This window comes from Megachile rotundata, chromosome 15, assembly GCF_050947335.1.
Source record: "Megachile rotundata isolate GNS110a chromosome 15, iyMegRotu1, whole genome shotgun sequence".
In the NCBI taxonomy this organism is placed as follows: domain Eukaryota; kingdom Metazoa; phylum Arthropoda; class Insecta; order Hymenoptera; family Megachilidae; genus Megachile; species Megachile rotundata.
Genome location: NC_134997.1, coordinates 5,362,814 through 5,380,528, shown reverse-complemented (window position 1 = coordinate 5,380,528; position 17,715 = coordinate 5,362,814). Strand labels below are relative to the sequence as shown.

Below are 17,715 nucleotides of genomic sequence, written 5' to 3'. Positions count from 1 at the left end.
CTTCACTTTTCCACTTCTGTAAATCGAGTAATATGTTAATAAAAATATAATGTAATACATGTTTCGAATTCGTCTCGACGTCCTCTAAAGCTATGAATAAAAAAAAATGTATGTTCCTATTTAAGAAACCCAAGGTGACCTTGACTTTGCCAAGAGAACAAACTGTTTTCAAAATTTGCTTTACTAATATCTATTGTGCACTTCATACCCTGCAAATTTTATTCTAAACTTTTTTTCGTAAGGTGGCTGCAAGTGGGAGAAAAATCGTGAGTAGCGTTACAGGTAACACCCTGTATATTGCATTTACCATGTGCTGCAATTGCTATGCGCTACAATTACCATGTACTGTAATTACCACACACTGTGCTTACCACGCGTTGCAATTATCACACACTGTAATTGCAATTACCACACGCTGTATTTGTCACGCAGTGCAAATGTCACTCGCTGCATTTTCAACGCACTGCAATTGCCACGCACTGCAATTGTCACACTGCATTTGTCACGCGTTACAATTACCATGTACTGCAATTATCATGCACTGTAAATACTGTGCGCTGCAATTACCGCACGCTGTATTTGTCACGCACAGCAGTTGTCAGTTGTTGTATTTGCCACGCGCATGTAATTGTTACTCATCGCATTACCGTGCACTGTAATTACTTCGCGCTACAATTACCATACGTCACAATTACTACACTTTACAATTGTCATAGGCTACATTTAGCGTGCGCTACGATTGCTATGTCTGTAATTTTTGTATGTTGATAATCACACGCTTCAATTATTAAGAGTTGCAGTTATCACTCACTACAATTACTACATACTGCATTTCTCATGCGTTGCAATTGTCACACGCTGCATTTGAAGTGTATTGCGATTAATATGCGTTACACTTCAATCACTATATACTGCAATTACAACGTGTTATAATTACCGCAAACTGCAATTACCACACTCTACAACTGTCGCACATTATAAATGCCACATGTACTATTATACATCATATAATCAAATTTTAAATTACATCATGTGATCAAAATCATAAATGTAAGCGTTTGGTCGCCACAAATTATATCCTATCTACGGCAATATAACGAGTGTCTACTAATAAAAAAGAAGTCAAATACAAAAAAGCGTTTGTTCACCACAAATTATGTCCCATCTACGGCAATATAACAAGTGTATATTCATAAAAAAAGAAGTCAAATACAAAATTATATTGAGAAGTTACAACTTGTGTGAAAGGTGTATTCAAGATTAATATAGCCTGCTATTATACGATAATTCGTCTTGTATCAAAATCTTCTGAAGCGAAACTTATAGGAAAGTTATTCAGATTTATATTGAGATAATACGGAACCCTTGTTCTAAGAATACCATATTATAAGAGGATTGTCACCTTTGTTCCCGTATTATTCATCCCGTTATATCGTGTTATTTATATTGAAATAACGAAGGGCAGCTGTATAATACAGAAATAATCCTACCGACTTTCAGAAAACAATTTTCATTGAAAAATAATTGAATTCAAGAAAACTATAAAGTAATGCGAACGTGTTTACAGGTGCACAGCATGGAGCTAAGGACCTTGCCAGCTTGCCTGTTACCCAGACCAAAGTCTGAGAACAACTTCGCGAGCCAGGAGCTGTCGAGAGAGGGACGAAGGATCTTCCACAAGAGCGACACTTTCCACAAGGACTCGTATCAATGACGACACTCGTTATACTAGCATACAGAGAGATACTAACGGCTCCAATGGACGACAGTGTCAGCAGCTGTCGAAGAAGGATCACCGGTGGCCGTTTTAAGCCTAGATCCTGGACGCTATACTAGAAGCAGTCTATACATAGATATACGCCATGCCAGTAGTCTTCTAGCGATCGGTTTTTAGCGCCTTCTTATATTAACCTGACGGCACCTGTTCGCTCCAGGATCTAAGCGTAAAACCGTGCGGACCAACAAATATCCAGCGTTCTCCAACGTTGACACAGATCGGAAGTCTCTCATTGATTTTTCCCTTCTTGAGATTTTTATTTTCTCAACGTCAACAGCAATAAACGAGAAGGAACTGTAGGGCTCAGGATCGGTATCTTCAGGGTCCGCGATCAGGGACCGAACACGGGTTTGAATTCGAAAAGAAGAACAGGAAGAACTGTGTCATCGGTTGGAGAACATGGAGCCGTTTCCTGCCCGCGAGCTTCTTCATCTTCACGAAGCGGAAATGCAACGCGATGAACGATGAAGACCTCAACGACGACGAAGAGCAGGCCTAGAAATTTATAGAACATACGTAGCCCATCGTGGACTAGGTAGAGATCCTAAAACGACAGTGTTTAAACGATGCGTAATTTCTCTGTGATTTTGCAAAGCCGACGTTTCGCACTTTAGGGAGACAATGAAGAATATTAAGGGAGGGGGATGTTATGATCTGTACGAACGACTAGGATTCTATTTTGTTTTTCTAAGGACAATTAACGATATAGAAGAGAACGTACTCGAGAGGTTATAAGTATGTTTGTTAACGTGTTTTAACTGTAGCTTCGAGTGAACGAAGAGGAACAAAAATGGCGATTGGACGGAAGAAGATGCCAACGAAATGGCGGAAGGAAATTGTAGAACCTTGAAGAATTTATCTCCGTTATCTTAATTTCGAGATCAAAATGAATCCGGTTCGAAACGGCTGAAACACGAGTTCTATTAAACATTTCATAATTGGAATTTAGGAAGACCGTCCTGAAAATAATAACGAAGAAAAAGATTTGACGCGAGAGGAGAGCTGGATGAGGGTGTGAAGGATACGGGGTTTAGGTCGTTCTACAAACGGGAATTAATAATTATTAAAGAAATAATAATAATCGAACCGCCCAAAGACCGTGTTAACTTGTTGAGTGATCTTTGGGCTGTCGTAACTAAGAAAGAAAGGGAGAAGAGATGGATAAATAATTAATTAAACACGTCAATGAAGAGATGTATCTTTTTATTCCGATGGTGAAAAGACGCGATGTACTATAAGAAAAGCAGTGAAAAGGAAATGAGGCGGATTAAAGAGGAAGCTATAAATATTATGTAATAAATTATTATTATTATTATTGTTACCGATTATCATTGCAATGATTATTACATCCATTACCGCATAAACTAGGCAGATTAAAGGAAGTAAGACGTAAAATGAGAACAGATAACACATATTATATATACATACATATATATATATATGTATACATATATACATATACATATAAAAGTATGCATAGTGGTCAATACCGTGTTGCAAAGATATTATTAAATATAACGTTTTAACTGTACGCGAGAGAAGGGTTAAACACCGACAAAAATGAAACACCGATACTTACGGACATTCTGACCCGAATTTTACCTCTCCAAAATGATATTGATTTCGTAAATCAATTTCAGTACGACGTATATTTTCACCGTAGATAGAATAAGACATGTTCTATTATTTCCTGTAATTGTTGATACGTTTTAATGGTGTTATTCTTTGAAAGTTTAACGCGACTGTTGAATTTATCTGATATTATTATTATGAGTACCGAGAGGGGAGAAACTCGGTTCTGAGGAAAGATTTTCTGGATCAAGGGCTTTCGAATTTAAATACAAAACCAAACTCTTTTTTAGAATCATCAGAATATTTAATAGTCTGTGTTTTGTACAAGTTTTACTTTGAGGAATTTTTTAACTTCATAAATATACGTATTGGAGATTTAAGAATTTGACCATTAAAAAATTAAAAAATTTTGAACTTTAAAAATTTTTAAACACAGATATTTGTAAATTTGATAGGAACTTGCAGATTTGAGAAAATTTAAACATTTTCAAGTGTGAAAGAGAATTTAACAACTTTAGAAATCAAAGAATTCCAGAACTTTAGAATTTCATTCTTTGAATTCTTTTATGTTATGAAAGAAGTAATATAGCAATAAATATACGAATCAAATTTGACTATTTTTCATTATTATCTAATCCTTTTAATCTTAAATAAATTAAAGAAAAAAGTTACATATATTTTATTTTCTAAGTATGAATACATTAATAATAAATAATTGTAATTATATTAATTAACATTTCGTGTCTAAAGACAAATGAAGGATTAATTTAAAATAGTACAATAACATTTACCTCAAGGTAGATGTTATCTTCGTCTCTGCCTTTGCAATGACTTGATTATGTCCATAATTGATTCCCTAGAATTTAATTAATTTAAGCTTCAAATAAAAATTGATGATAATTAAAGAATAATTATCTTATAATTATCAAAAAGATTAATATAAAATATGAATTATTCGTCAAAAAATATCAGTAAAAAATATCAATTATTCATTCAAAAATTCCCAAATTCAGTTCATCAATTCAGTTCCACAAACATGAAATAAATAAGCAATAAACAAAATTCGAAAGCCCATGTTGCAGACGCAACTCGATCGAGCCTAGATCGCATCCGTTAACGATAATACTCTTCTTTAATCAATGAAACTTTCTAAGAGTCTAATTTATAATAACGGCAACGTTGCTCTGTTACTTTTGACACGTTACGTTAAACGCATCATCGACGTACACGATTCACAATGACGACACACGCACACACAATAAGCACATATGCGTACACACACAGTAAGCGACACATATACATACACATTACAAAAGACACACATATGTACACACACAAAAGACACATACATACACACACAAAAAGAGACACATATGTATACAAGGAAGAAGACATACATAAACACACACGCAGAAAGGGATACACATACGTACACAAAGGGGAAAGGGACACACATACGTACATAAAGGATAAAACACATATACACGCGCATGCTGCGGGTGAAAGAAACGTGCCATTCGTTTCCTAGTTGAACGTTGTACACTTTCGTTGCATATGTGACTATATGCATACATGTACATATATACATATATATATAAATAAATAAGAATCTAGGAATATTATACATGCGTTTCATACATATACATATGTAAACATATACACCTACACACGTGCGAGGAAAACAGAAGTACCTATTTTTCATGTAAGAGAGAGATAGTTTTCTGTCATTATTTTACAACCCCTCACGGTCATCCTGGATATATTATATATACATATACATAATATAAATAATATAAATATACATATACGATAATACTAATTAATAATAATGAATTATACTGTAATAGAAGACGAAGAAAGGATGATTTGCGTACCGTGGGGTCGAAGCATCCTACAAAAATGGTAGAATACTCGTAGACCGCATGACACCGACGTTTTTATAGATTAATCTATACACGAGAAATATATAATGATAAAAGTAAAATAAAAGTAAAGTAAATAAAATCGGTCTAGGACTAATCTGCCAGCGAGGTTCGGGCCTAAGGCGTACGCGTAACTAATTATACAAAATGAAAAGACGAGGAGGTTCAAACGGAATTGGGATTATATTGTTACTAAGAATATGGACGAAAGAACGAGCGTGAACGTGGCGAGAGTTTAAAGGCGAAATACAGAAAATAAAAAATAATGGAAGAGAGAGAGAGTGAGAGAGAGAGAGAGAAAGAGAGAGAGAGAGGATGTTGTGTACTCTTTGCTATCACTGCTAACCGATAGACAACTATGTTTAACCACTGTCTGCTATAATGTTCATGAGCGCGACAAAACGAGAGATGCTACTACCGTGTTAAACAAACGAGCAAAAATGATAAAACAAATATTGCACAGTAATAATAATCGTATGTGTGCATACGACGGCTGCAAAAATGGAGAGTGTAGCATTGGTGGTATAGAAAAAGGAAAAAAGAAAACGAGAACAAAAATAAACATTAGGATTATTGTTATCGACGAGCACCGGCGGCAGGGATCGTGTTTAAAAGAAAAAAGAGAAAAACGTAAAAAAAAATAAGAGAAAACGAACAAATCGTGCGACCGTTCCAGATGCACGTTATTATTGCTACCGAAGCAAAAAGAGTGAGACGTAATTAAGAAAACAAACAAAAAAAAAATAAATAAATAAAACAAATTACATACAAAGAGGTGAAGTTAGTTTTTGTATCGACGAAAAGATAGGTTTCGCGAGTTATAGCAGAAACGGAAGGGGTCCGGAAATCGGAAATGGTACAGTAAATTGTGACCTGTAATAGCGGGAATAATGACGATGATGATGTTCAATTAAACGGGGGGATAGAAATAAAACGACGAATACGTTCACAGATCATTCAGTTCTCGATACGAAATGATGATGAATTGCGAGATGATCGATTGCAGTTTGAGGATGGACGAAATACGATAATGAAGACGTTCTAGTGGCAGAATATTAAAAATGAAGTATATTACACTGAGAAAAGACTGTAGCGCCATGAAATGTGTATCTCGGATCTTACATATCAGACGTTTCGTTTCGAGCGACTAAGAATTCGTTCACGGCGAAATTTTTCGCTAGACGGTAAAATAATTTTCCCGTGTTTATGGAAGCACGTTATGGACACGTCTGGTGATGGACAATTTATCAAATGATTATACTGTTGCTTGAAGTCATGGGGAAATGATACAATTCACAGGAAAACTGATTTTGAAAATTGATTATGTCATTTTATTAACAAATTGTAATAAGTAAGTTACTTATTTTGTTTTATTCATATAGACTTCCCAAACTTTTGGAGGACAAGATACAGTTTCTAAAATGGTAATTTTGCTTGTAATTTGTTACTGTTCATAATTGTTCATAAGTCACAAAGTTACAAGACCTCAAAGTTGCTGTGAATCAAAGTTCAAGAACAACAAAGTACTAACATTTTAAAATACCAAAGCTCTGATATCTCAAGGGTGAAAAGTTTTAAAACTAAAATTTTTTAATTTCAAAGTACCACAATTCTAAGTTCCTATAAGCATTAATATAAAAATTACAGTGAGTATTATTTGGTAATTGTACTAACTAAATCAAAATCAGTTTTCTTAAAAATATCATACGCATATTATTCAAACATTTTGTTACTACTACATCTGCTAATCAGAGTTAATTACTTTCTGTAGTATTGAAATCAAAAGCAAGTACTACCAGAGGAAATATTCTAGTGTTATATATTTGTCACTTACAATGCTCTTTCAAGGTTCTAAAGTTTAAAGATATCAAGAACCGAGTGCATTTCTTAAAAGATTTATATTTTTGTCCTGTTTTAAGTGAAGTATGAGTCTTACTGTTACCTAATATTAACTAAAATAATCAACAATATGAAAAGTTAATGAACATTAAATACTATAATTTCAAGAATAAACTTTATTTATTTATCAAAGTTTAACTAACTTTTCAATGGATTTGCCAATTATTTTAAAGAACATGAAAATGTAAGAAAAACTGAAAATAGAGGATTTGTTATTTTCTTGAATGAAATGGATATCCAATCCAATATTAGCATATTTTTCTATCATCTAATGAAAAAATTCTCTACATTTCAAGTATCAAATTTTTATAATTTGATGTAATGTTACATATATATTCAGATACATGCAAAGATATATAAAGTTGAGCCATAGATAACTCTTACGATATTGCACATGTGTGAAGTTTGGTAGCAAATTTTAATTTGTCGTTGGATTGTAGATGTTGTTCTTACTAGGATTTCTAAATCTGCATAAGAATATTGAAAATGCAAGAAAAACTGAAAGTAAATAAGGAGAAATCATCATTTTGTTAACTGAAATGATAATCGAATTCAATATTCTGTTTATTATTAGAATATTACACATAGATGTCATTGCGTCTTCAAATTTCAACAATACACCTACATTCAAATTATTGAAACACACTACTGACTATAAAACAAGTGTTCTAATTTTACTCCATAAATAAGAAGACACTGTTCTAAAACCAAATAACCAGACATACCAAAATGCATCTGAAACATGCATTCCTCACATGAAAATCAAGATTTTCAGAGTACGTAAAAGTTTTCCTGCATTGAATCAAAGATCCATCACCAGACAAGGATCCAAAGTTTCTCGAAGACACTACCCCACCCAAAGATAAATAAAAAGAGTCTCGCAATTCACCTCGATGATTCCTAAATGAAAATTCCTGTCGAGATCCGTCAAGTATTGAGAGCAGCGTAGTCGAGCTGAACAAGTAGCGGTGACACAGTGTAGAGCACACACCTAACTAAACACTTCCGTTTCCGGTTTCAAGGATCGAACGCGTAATTAAAAAAAAAAGACGATCGATAATGAAACATGCGACTGTCCAATGCCAAGTAGAATGCTAAGCTTCGTTAGACAGTAAACACTGACAAAGCGTTTCTCGGTGATCTCTACAGGGTGACGCAAGACTGGCGTTGTAAAAAAAAATCGGTGTCTCTCCTAGAACCTAAGTCGATGATAGATCCAATCGCTCGTTAATTCCAGAGCGAGATCGAATTTGATTTTTCTACCTGTTCTAAGCCACGCACGTGATCGAAACAACGAACTCGAAGATATTAAAAAATTAAAAAAAAAATAAAGAAACAGATCGTCACCGCTGAAACCGACACGTCGATTGCCTTGTAGATCACGTAGAGGATGAGTCTGTTAGCTTAGCGACTGAATCTCAACGTTTTCTCCCTTTTTCGCGATCTCGAAGACGCACCTCGTGCGTCCCTACTTGCGCTGGCAACGGACGACGCAACGTATGCGTCTTATAGAGAAATATAAGAACGTTACGCAAGCAAAAATGGAAGTGACTCGGTGTTATAGCACAGTGGAGTCTCGATATATGGGCATAAATGCAGTAACAGGAAAATAAATACAATTGGCAAAATATAGAAGAATTGTAAATGTATTTAAATTTGTAAATCTACAAATTCGAAAATTTATATTTGAAATTTTTAAACAATTCGTAAGGCTTTGTAGTTTTATATTTATGTATTTTCAAGTTTCGAAATTATTTTTTATATATTAATATTCAGAAAATACAAAAGTTATTAATTTCTCAAATTGTAAATTTTATAACTAGATGACTATATTTCTTAATTTGAAAATCACTAAATTTGACTTAGGAGTACTAATTTAATTTAAAATTTTGTGATTTTTTAATATTTTAGAATATCTGATTTTCCAAGTTTAATTTAAAAATTTATAAATTTCACAGTTTATAAACTTCAGTATTTGAAAATTTTTGTATTTGAAACTTCAGTACTTGAAAATTTCTAAATTTTTTAATTTGAAAAGATTCTAAATTAAAGATGTGTAAGGTGTTTACTTTTTTAATTTCTAAAATTGAAAATTTTTAAATTAAAAATATATAAATTTTTGAATTTCTGAATTTTGATCATTTTTTAATTTAATATAGGTAAATTGTTAAATTTCTGAACTTTCAAATTTTAATGTTTGTAAATTGAAAATATGTAACATTTTAAATGTCTAAACTTGTTAATTTGAAAATTTCCAAATTTTTTAATTAGAATTAAAAATGTGTAAATCTCCAAATTTCTGTAAGCTCATGAATTTGATTATTTCTAAACTTATAAACTTCTGAATTCGACAATTTCTAAATTTGTAAACTTCTGAACTTGACAATTTCTAAATTTCCAAGCTCCTGATTTTCAAAATTGCAAATCCCAAAATTTCCAAACTTCTGAACGAAAAAATTTGTAAATTAAAACTACGTGAATTTCCAAGTTTCCAAAATTTGAAAATCCGTAGATTCTAAAGTCGAATAATGCCATATAGCAAGAGGTCATTGTGCACCAACGAGTAAAACGCCCTCGAAAAATCGTTCGATTGTATAAAAAATCGACGGAACTGTTGGTTGATCCGCATAGTTTAGTTGATTCCGTGATCCATTAGCCGTTTTCATGGGAGGAGATCCCAGTAGTGTGACACCATGTAGAGGGTCATCCTCGTCGCGCGAGAAACCTGCGTAGTAGCGCCTTGTAAAGAAACAAAAAATAAAAAAGAAAACTGATGAGAGAAACTGTGTGTGCGTGTGAGTGACAGAGAGCGGGAGAGAATGCGAGAATACGATTTGAGAGAAACTAACATTACCCTAGCGTCAATTTTCTACGAAAGAGTTTTCTACAAAATTCACACCATAAGCGTGCATCGTGAGCGAGCGTCGCGTCGCGCTTATCGTATGAATCTGTATGTATGCTATTTGCAAAAGCGCTGGTACGAATCTCTTGACGTTTTTTCTATTAGACATCGTTCGTTCGTTCGCTAAGTTTGTTACCAAGTGTTTCGAAACGGTGTGCACCGAATTAAACTAAAAAAAAAAAAAAAACGAGACAGAGAGAGAGAGAGCGAACGCAGCCCAAGAGAAGAAACACAGCAAGCGTAGTAGCGGATTTAAACAAAAACAAAAGAACAAAAAAATTATACAGCTCATAGGTGCTTGTTCGAGGCGCACTATAATCATTGTAACCGCGAAATTAACATGGAACCAGAAGATAAAAGGTGACGATAGAAAAAAATGTAATGGAACTGATTGTTCAATTATTGAGTTTCGTATCGGTGTTTAACTTTTCGCGCTCGACCAACGAGTCAATTCCTTTCTCCTCGATATTTCTTTTTCCGTTCTTCTTTTTCTTTCTCCTTTCCCGGCACGTTCGATATAGTCTGAATAACGAAATCGTGAGGACGATCGAGTGCGCGAAAGGATTAAAAATCGATCAAGCTATTCCTCTATAGTTCCGGGTAGAATTATCTCGTTCAAGAGAGCATGAAAATACAATGAAAACCGATGTTTAATCATTTTGAGCATGTACTTTCGTTCCATTGTAAATCCGTCGTCCGATGAAGGCCCAATGGTGTAGTACATTAAAGACAAAGATTTTAGTTCGTCAACACGACTAATCGATATCTCCCGATATTCACTGACGTTCTGTTATCGCCTCTCTAGTCACCATTTCAACACGATTATTTCGGTTTTTTTGCTATTTAGACTCACTGCTGAACGAGCGGTTGATAGAAGTGATTATTAATAGGGACGATCGCTAATGAATAGTGACTACAGAGTTTTTTCAAGTTTTAGGTTGTTGCATGTCGAATGGCCAGTTTTTAATTTCAACGTCTATTTTTCAGTTTTTAATTTTAAAATCTATTTTATGGTAAATTCATAAAATGCTCAAACAGATAATGTTGAAACGTAATAGTTCTATTATAAATTCATGGCATAAAAGTATCACAAAATATCATTTATGTTATATAGATTTGAAGCTCGAAATTCGATAAAAATAACTACGTAAGCGTTTCGTTGATATTTTTAACTAAAAACAGTTAATTATTGATTGTATCAAACAGTTCATCAGAATCGAATTCACAAACTACTCAAACAGATAATGTTGTAACGTAATAGTTCTATTATAAATTCATGACATAAAAGTATTTCTGAATAGCACTTATGTTATATCAATTTGAAGCTTGAAGTTCGACAAAAATAACTACGTAAGCGTTTCGTTAATAATTTTTACCAAGAATGGTTAATTGTTGATTATATCAGACAGTTCATCAGAATCGAATTCACAAACTGCTCAAACAGATAAATTTGAAACGTAATTCATGACATAAAAGTATTACAAGATAGAACTTGCGATACACGAATTTCAAGCCTAGAGCTTAATAACAGTGGCTACATAAAGATTTCATTAATATATTTAATGCAAAATGGTCAGGTATCGATCATAAGAAACAATGTACCAAAGTAAAACTCATATATGATTTAAACAGCTAATCTCGACACAATAATGGTTATTAAAATTTCATGACATAAAAGTATCACGAGCACTTACATCGATTTGGAGCTTATAGTTTGCCAAAAATATCTGCATAAGTGTATCATCGATATTTTTATTACAATATGGCTTACTGAGGATAGGAAACAAAACAAATAGCGGAAGAAACAAAATTTATTGATTATTTCGCAAATTTCAATCGGAATATTCCACAGTCAAGGCTGCTAATAATTTAAAGATATGCAAGATATAAAGATAAATGAAACCTAATCAGAATACATGTATCCAAGAGAGGAAGGTTACCCTCTACATAATAATCCTAAAAAAAAAGAAAATTGCATTACCTGATATTTTGCATGTAAAAATAAATCTAAAATTCATTTAATGTAATTATGGTGAAATTTTATCCTCCTATCACCTCCCCTCCTCTTTAAAGTAATCACGTCATATAATTAAACGCAATAATATTTTATTACATTTAATGTAACATAATAAATTTGAAAATGGAGACAATATAATCGTCTCAAGTAATAATTATCCACAGAATAATCATCAAAGTATAATTAAATACTCCAAAGAATTCGACAAAAATTATTGTTCAAAATTTGTTTAACAAACGGGCCATTTCGTGTGCAACAATCTAATACCTAATCAGATCGTTAATCACTACACCATTGCAAAGAGACCTAGCCACCCAACACGTTAGAAAATTCTGCTACACGTATGTTCGCCTAACACGTGTCAACACATGTACATACAGTGTATACGATGCGTGTGCGTGTGTAGAAAATGCAGTTCGAGGCTAGCTCTCAAGCAAGTATACAGATCGCTGGATACGCGTGTTATTTGAATAGAGGGGTTTAATCGAAACCATTCTGCAGCTTGGTATACACCAACACTTCACATTCATACACGTACACACGCAGATGCTAATGAAAAGTTTGCATGAGGGAAAATTTGATTATGGTTATTTAACACGTTTCTTATCCATTCATGAATCATTAGAGGGATGTAAACATGCAAATATTTGATCTGAATACCTTTCCACACGAATTTGAAATTCAAATTAATGAGTATTCAAATTTACTCTACTTATGTTTATGATCCCTCATAATTGAGTTTTAATTATCCCTTCGTCTGATATGACGTACTATAATCTTTGCACTTCGCCTAATTTCTTAATTAAAATTATTTCAAAATTATTTCAATTTCTTAATTAAAATTATTTCAAACATTTATTACTTTTTGTTGTCCCTTTCGTGAAACGTGTTAAAGCAAGAAAAAAAGATGGCGGATTGTCTGCATATTGATGAAAGATGCATGCAATATAAAGGATGGAAAGAATAAAAAGAAACGCTGCAATTTAATGCGAAGAGAGGAATGAGAGCGATGTATGAGACACAAATAACAGCAACAAATGAAAATAAACGATGCAGATTAGTTCTTTTTCTAACGAGCGAATTAATTTTTTAAGTGATTCGACACGTAGCCGGCTAATTAGAAGTTACGTAACTGGCCAATATACTTTTATAAACTGTACGAAAATGGTAAAAAAACAAAGTATTCACGCGCGTTTAGACATCAGCACCTTTAAAAATATACTTGCCATAACGAATGCCTTAGCAAACAAAAAAAAAAGATAAATAAATAAAATAAAATAAAATAAAACGTTACGTATTGTACATTGAAGTTCGAAGGAAGGATCTATATATATAAATAAGTATATATAATTATGTTATATGCGAAACAAGACAGACAGCAGGAGGAAAACGAACAGAGCCAAACAATCGATGCACACATCAAATATAAATAAATTAGATAGCGAGAACGTTTAATTATACAACGGATAATTGTATAAAATGTACCTGTGAACTTTGCTCCTTGTATATTTTATACACTTAATATGTTGAAAAAAGATGCAAGCCAAACGATTTAATTAAAAAAAAAAAAATACCAACCGAATACACACACACACACACATGTACACCACAGCGAACAGAAAAAGTGAACAACAGCAACAACAGTGTACATGAAACCTCTCAGAAGCGCACTAAATTAAAAAGGATTTAAAAAAGCTGAAAAAAAATAAAACGTATAAGAGATCGATGATGCAAAGTGAGAATATATAATTAAATGTATCTAGATATTAAGAATTAAATTATTAGGGGACGAGAGAAAACGATTATCATTATCGTGTACATAAACATCGTTGGCAATATTCGACTTCGCCCGTCCATTTAGTTTCTAGACCACACACGTCTCTACGAATTGTTCCTTTCGAGCCAGCATCGAATAGGTCAGAAACGATCGATGAATAATTTTGCGCCTGTAATTTCTTGTTAATCTATCGTTAACACGTTGACATAATTTAGTCGAAGTGTTTTTTCTTCTCGAACAGAGAATAATTATAATATTTTAAAATATATCATTGTTTATGTTTAAGACACTTCCAAGTAATCCAAAGTTTGTTTATTCTCGTCATGGTCTTCTTTTCTTTGTCATCTCATGCACCTTCGACGATTTATACACGATTATCGTTTCGAGGGATACGATTTTTCTACGTGTGGCGTTAGTGAATTTTGCAACAATCGATCGAAAGAAAAAATAATGGTAATCCACGAACGATGCAATGGTTTGCATACTTTCATCTGTACTCTGCTCATACCAAAGATTTCCTTTCTCTCTTAACCTTTTTTTATTATACATACAGTTTGAAAATACGAATTTTTCTTTCTCATTTATTTTCCTTCCTTTTCGTTCGAAATTCGAGTAATTTATGTTAGCTTTAAATTTGTATTAAAAATGTGTGATAGTTAATTGACTGTTATACGTTTCGTGGAAAAACGAAGCGAGCTTCTGGGCATCACAAATGCGTTTAAGAATTGTGTTTTCAATTGCTATCAAAGGGTATCATTTCTACCGAGTAATTGTACAATATACGTAACATCTTTACACGCATTTTAAGTACTCACATTCTGTACAAAAATTTATAACTACTAACTAATAAACAAATTTCGGCAATGAGTTAATTAAATTCAGATTGATTTCACACTGTCATTTATAAATTACAAAACTATGAACAAAACTGCGAATGTTTCGATTCGATTATCGATCGTTGTCGCGTCACTGGGCGGTGAAACGCTCAACTATGATTAAAATGGCGGGAAATACTCTACCGATGAAGATGGAATTTATCGGCAGATATGTACATACAAAAATTGTATGTAGCTTTAATACTCCCACGCAAGATTGCACTATCTAGGAAATAATTTTTTTTGTAAGCATCTGTACACTTAATAATCTATGACAGCACGCATGCGTTCTTTTGACTATACACAATCAAATTTAAAAAATGACAATATTAAACGCAAGCGATAGCGACTCAAGCAGTTCTGAAGATGAAACGTTGCAAAATGCATTAAAAGAAGCGGTGGATAATCAATTTTTTGAAAATGTAAACGAATCCCCGACAAAGTCTGAAAGCGACCAAGGTAGTAAATATCATAACCCCACTTTTAATTATTTGTGAAACTCTGTTCTTTATCGCGTACAGCATAATTGATTTAACTAATCTTTCGTTTTTAAATAATACAGAACAGAATAAAACTTCCTCTAAAAGTCTAAGGGAAAATTTATCACAGAAAAATGAATTTTCAAATTTTGGTGTCACTCCAACATTTCAGAATTATGTGGCAAAGAAACTAAATGAAATATTAGAGAAGTATACAGATTTTTAATAATATTTTGTCTATTTTGAATATGTCTATTATCATTTTGTAAAATAACAATTTTGTTCTTTTAGGTCTGTTGAAATCAATGACGAAGTAGAAGATGATACAATAAATGAAAAAGAGAGCGAGGGTAATGACTGTGGTATTAAATTACTCAATTCCTCTGGGAAATTTGTAGTAACTAAAGAAAAAGAAGAAATACATCAGAAAAGGAGAATTGTGGACATAGATGATGAAGCAAATTATTTAAAATGTAAGGAAGTTGCTGTAGATTCTGAATGGATATTGTCAAAAATAGAAACGAAATTTTGGACAAGCAAACGAAAAGAACCTGAATTCAAATATAAAAGATTAAAGACTGGTGTTCTAGTCGAAAAATCTTAATTTTAAGTTAGGTTTTACATGTGTTTATTTTTGTAAATTATAACAATAAAATTTTATAGTACACTAATTTTTTTCTGTATAAGAATCCCTGATTTAATTAAAAATTATTTTTATTCTCATTATACGTTGTACACTCGCGGACCATAATTACAACGTTAGAAACGTATTCTGTGTTTAAAGTCAATTAAATTGTTTTGAAGACAAGTATTAATAAGTTTAATGTTCAAAATTTTAAATATATTTACAGAAAAATAATGGACAATCCAGGAACAAGTGCAACGAATTCAGATAACGTTTGTAAATTGTATGTATTATGTGCCTAACCTAAAAATTTGTTTGTAAATAATATTCAATTACATAAATTTATTGTGTCATTAAATAGTTATTCATTTTTTGTTTCTAATAAATTGCCTTGATTTTAGATGCAACGTTCGACCTCGTTTATATACTTGTCCAAGATGTGATATAGGATATTGCAGTACCAATTGTTATAAGTCAGAAGCTCATTTAGAATGTTCAGAAAGTTTTTATAAACAGTGTGTAGAAGACGAATTAAAATCTCAAGAAAAAGATCCAGAAACTAGAAACAAAATGATAGAAATTCTTAGAAGGGTGCATGAACAAGATTTAAAAAGTACTGATTTCTTAGGAAGCGATGAAGATGAAGAAGAAGAAGACGAGTTAAATGAGCAGCTCGATTCAGATGATGAAGATGTAAACAAATCCTATATTCATATTAATTAATTTTTATATGAATTATTTTTAATATTCCATTGGATGTTTTCAGGTACTAGATTTAGAGATTCGACTACGTGAAGTAAATTTAGATAATGCAGATGAGGTATGGTCTGCATTAACTGATGCTGAAAGACAGGAATTTGAAGCATTAATAAAAAATGGTGAAATAGAGAAATTATTACCTCAGTGGGTTCCATGGTGGACATACCACATCAAAAAGAAACTTGTGGAAGACATAGATGAACAAGACAATGAACAAACAAAGCAACTTCCTCCTTTAGTTGATGTTCCAATATTTAATGAATTACAGGTAATTTGAAAAGTAAGGTTTTTAAGTAAAATGATTTCATTATAAACAATGAAAAGATTATTTCATCTATTACAGAAAGCTTCTCCAACAATTAATTTTAACATAACGAATGTAATATATGCATATGCATACATAACTAATTACTATAATGGGGATTATTTAAGTTGTCCAATAGAAACTACAATTGTCTTTCTTGATCTTTGTGACAACATAAAAATGAATAAAATTTATGAAACTTCGGAGTCAGCAATAGCTTCTGTTGTTCAAAATATTATCAATGTAAGTAATGTCACTGTTACATTTTTATATGTGTTCATTAAAGATTAAAAACATTATTATTGTTTTAGTGTACTTGGTTACCACATGATGATCAAATCTTATCAGCTTTTCAAGAAGCTGGAAATTTGATAATGCAAGGACCAGACAGTAGAAACAAATATCTTTATATTGCTGTAGCCCTTTCTGAATTACATAGATTATTAATGGCAACTAAAGAAGCAATATCCAAAAACACAAATAAAGCTGAGAATAAAGAATTTTCAAAAAAATTTGCACAGAGATATAATATAGATAATGTAAATTTGTCAAAGAAAGCTCTACTTTTACACTGTAAAAAATTAGAATATTATTTATCATGGACTAAAAATTGCCATATAAACATGTGTACATAAATAGTTTGTAATTGTGATAAATAAAAATTTTTATTTAAATTTAAACGATTGTGTAATATAACGCGTGATGTAACCCGCAGCGATATAATATAAAATATTAAAATAAGATTTACGTACCTAGTCATTTTCTGTAAAAGATATATTTCTTCTACAAATAATCATTTATATACAA

At 32.3% G+C, this 17,715-nt stretch overlaps 3 protein-coding genes across 14 annotated transcripts in view; all 3 read left to right on the top strand.

Moving 5' to 3' along the window:
- The window catches only part of Ih (hyperpolarization activated cyclic nucleotide gated potassium channel Ih), a 324,580-nt gene extending 310,448 nt beyond the window's left edge, over positions 1–14,132 (top strand). For all 12 annotated transcript variants that reach the window (XM_076540383.1, XM_076540372.1, XM_076540374.1 and 9 more), the window contains one exon: positions 1,568–14,132. In XM_076540383.1, coding sequence (XP_076396498.1) covers positions 1,568–1,714 — 147 coding nt within the window. In that variant the 3' untranslated portion in view covers positions 1,715–14,132. The remainder of the gene's footprint in view (positions 1–1,567) is intronic.
- Positions 14,133–14,889: 757 nt separating this feature from the next.
- LOC100878352 (uncharacterized) lies at positions 14,890–15,891 on the top strand. Its single transcript, XM_003706483.3, has 3 exons — positions 14,890–15,200; positions 15,304–15,430; positions 15,512–15,891. The coding sequence occupies exons 1-3, from the start codon at positions 15,062–15,064 to the stop codon at positions 15,822–15,824; spliced, it is 579 nt and encodes a 192-aa protein (XP_003706531.2). The 5' UTR covers positions 14,890–15,061; the 3' UTR covers positions 15,825–15,891.
- Positions 15,554–17,588, top strand: LOC100878465 (zinc finger HIT domain-containing protein 2). Its single transcript, XM_012292748.2, has 6 exons — positions 15,554–15,693; positions 16,072–16,128; positions 16,247–16,538; positions 16,612–16,872; positions 16,948–17,151; positions 17,220–17,588. Exons 2-6 carry the CDS (start codon positions 16,079–16,081, stop codon positions 17,541–17,543), a joined length of 1,131 nt encoding a protein of 376 aa, XP_012148138.2. The 5' UTR covers positions 15,554–15,693; positions 16,072–16,078; the 3' UTR covers positions 17,544–17,588.
- The last annotated feature ends 127 nt before the right edge of the window (positions 17,589–17,715 follow it).

Excerpts from the sequence above, each read along its gene's own strand:
- LOC100878352 (XM_003706483.3), top strand. The coding sequence starts at position 15,062 with ATGACAATATTAAACGCAAGCGATAGCGACTCAAGCAGTTCTGAAGAT. Across the intron at positions 15,201-15,303 it reads AAAGTCTGAAAGCGACCAAG|AACAGAATAAAACTTCCTCT; the intron begins GTAGTAAATATC and ends TAAATAATACAG. Across the intron at positions 15,431-15,511 it reads CTAAATGAAATATTAGAGAA|GTCTGTTGAAATCAATGACG; the intron begins GTATACAGATTT and ends TTGTTCTTTTAG.
- LOC100878465 (XM_012292748.2), top strand. The coding sequence starts at position 16,079 with ATGGACAATCCAGGAACAAGTGCAACGAATTCAGATAACGTTTGTAAA. Across the intron at positions 16,129-16,246 it reads TCAGATAACGTTTGTAAATT|ATGCAACGTTCGACCTCGTT; the intron begins GTATGTATTATG and ends CCTTGATTTTAG. Across the intron at positions 17,152-17,219 it reads TTGTTCAAAATATTATCAAT|TGTACTTGGTTACCACATGA; the intron begins GTAAGTAATGTC and ends TTATTGTTTTAG.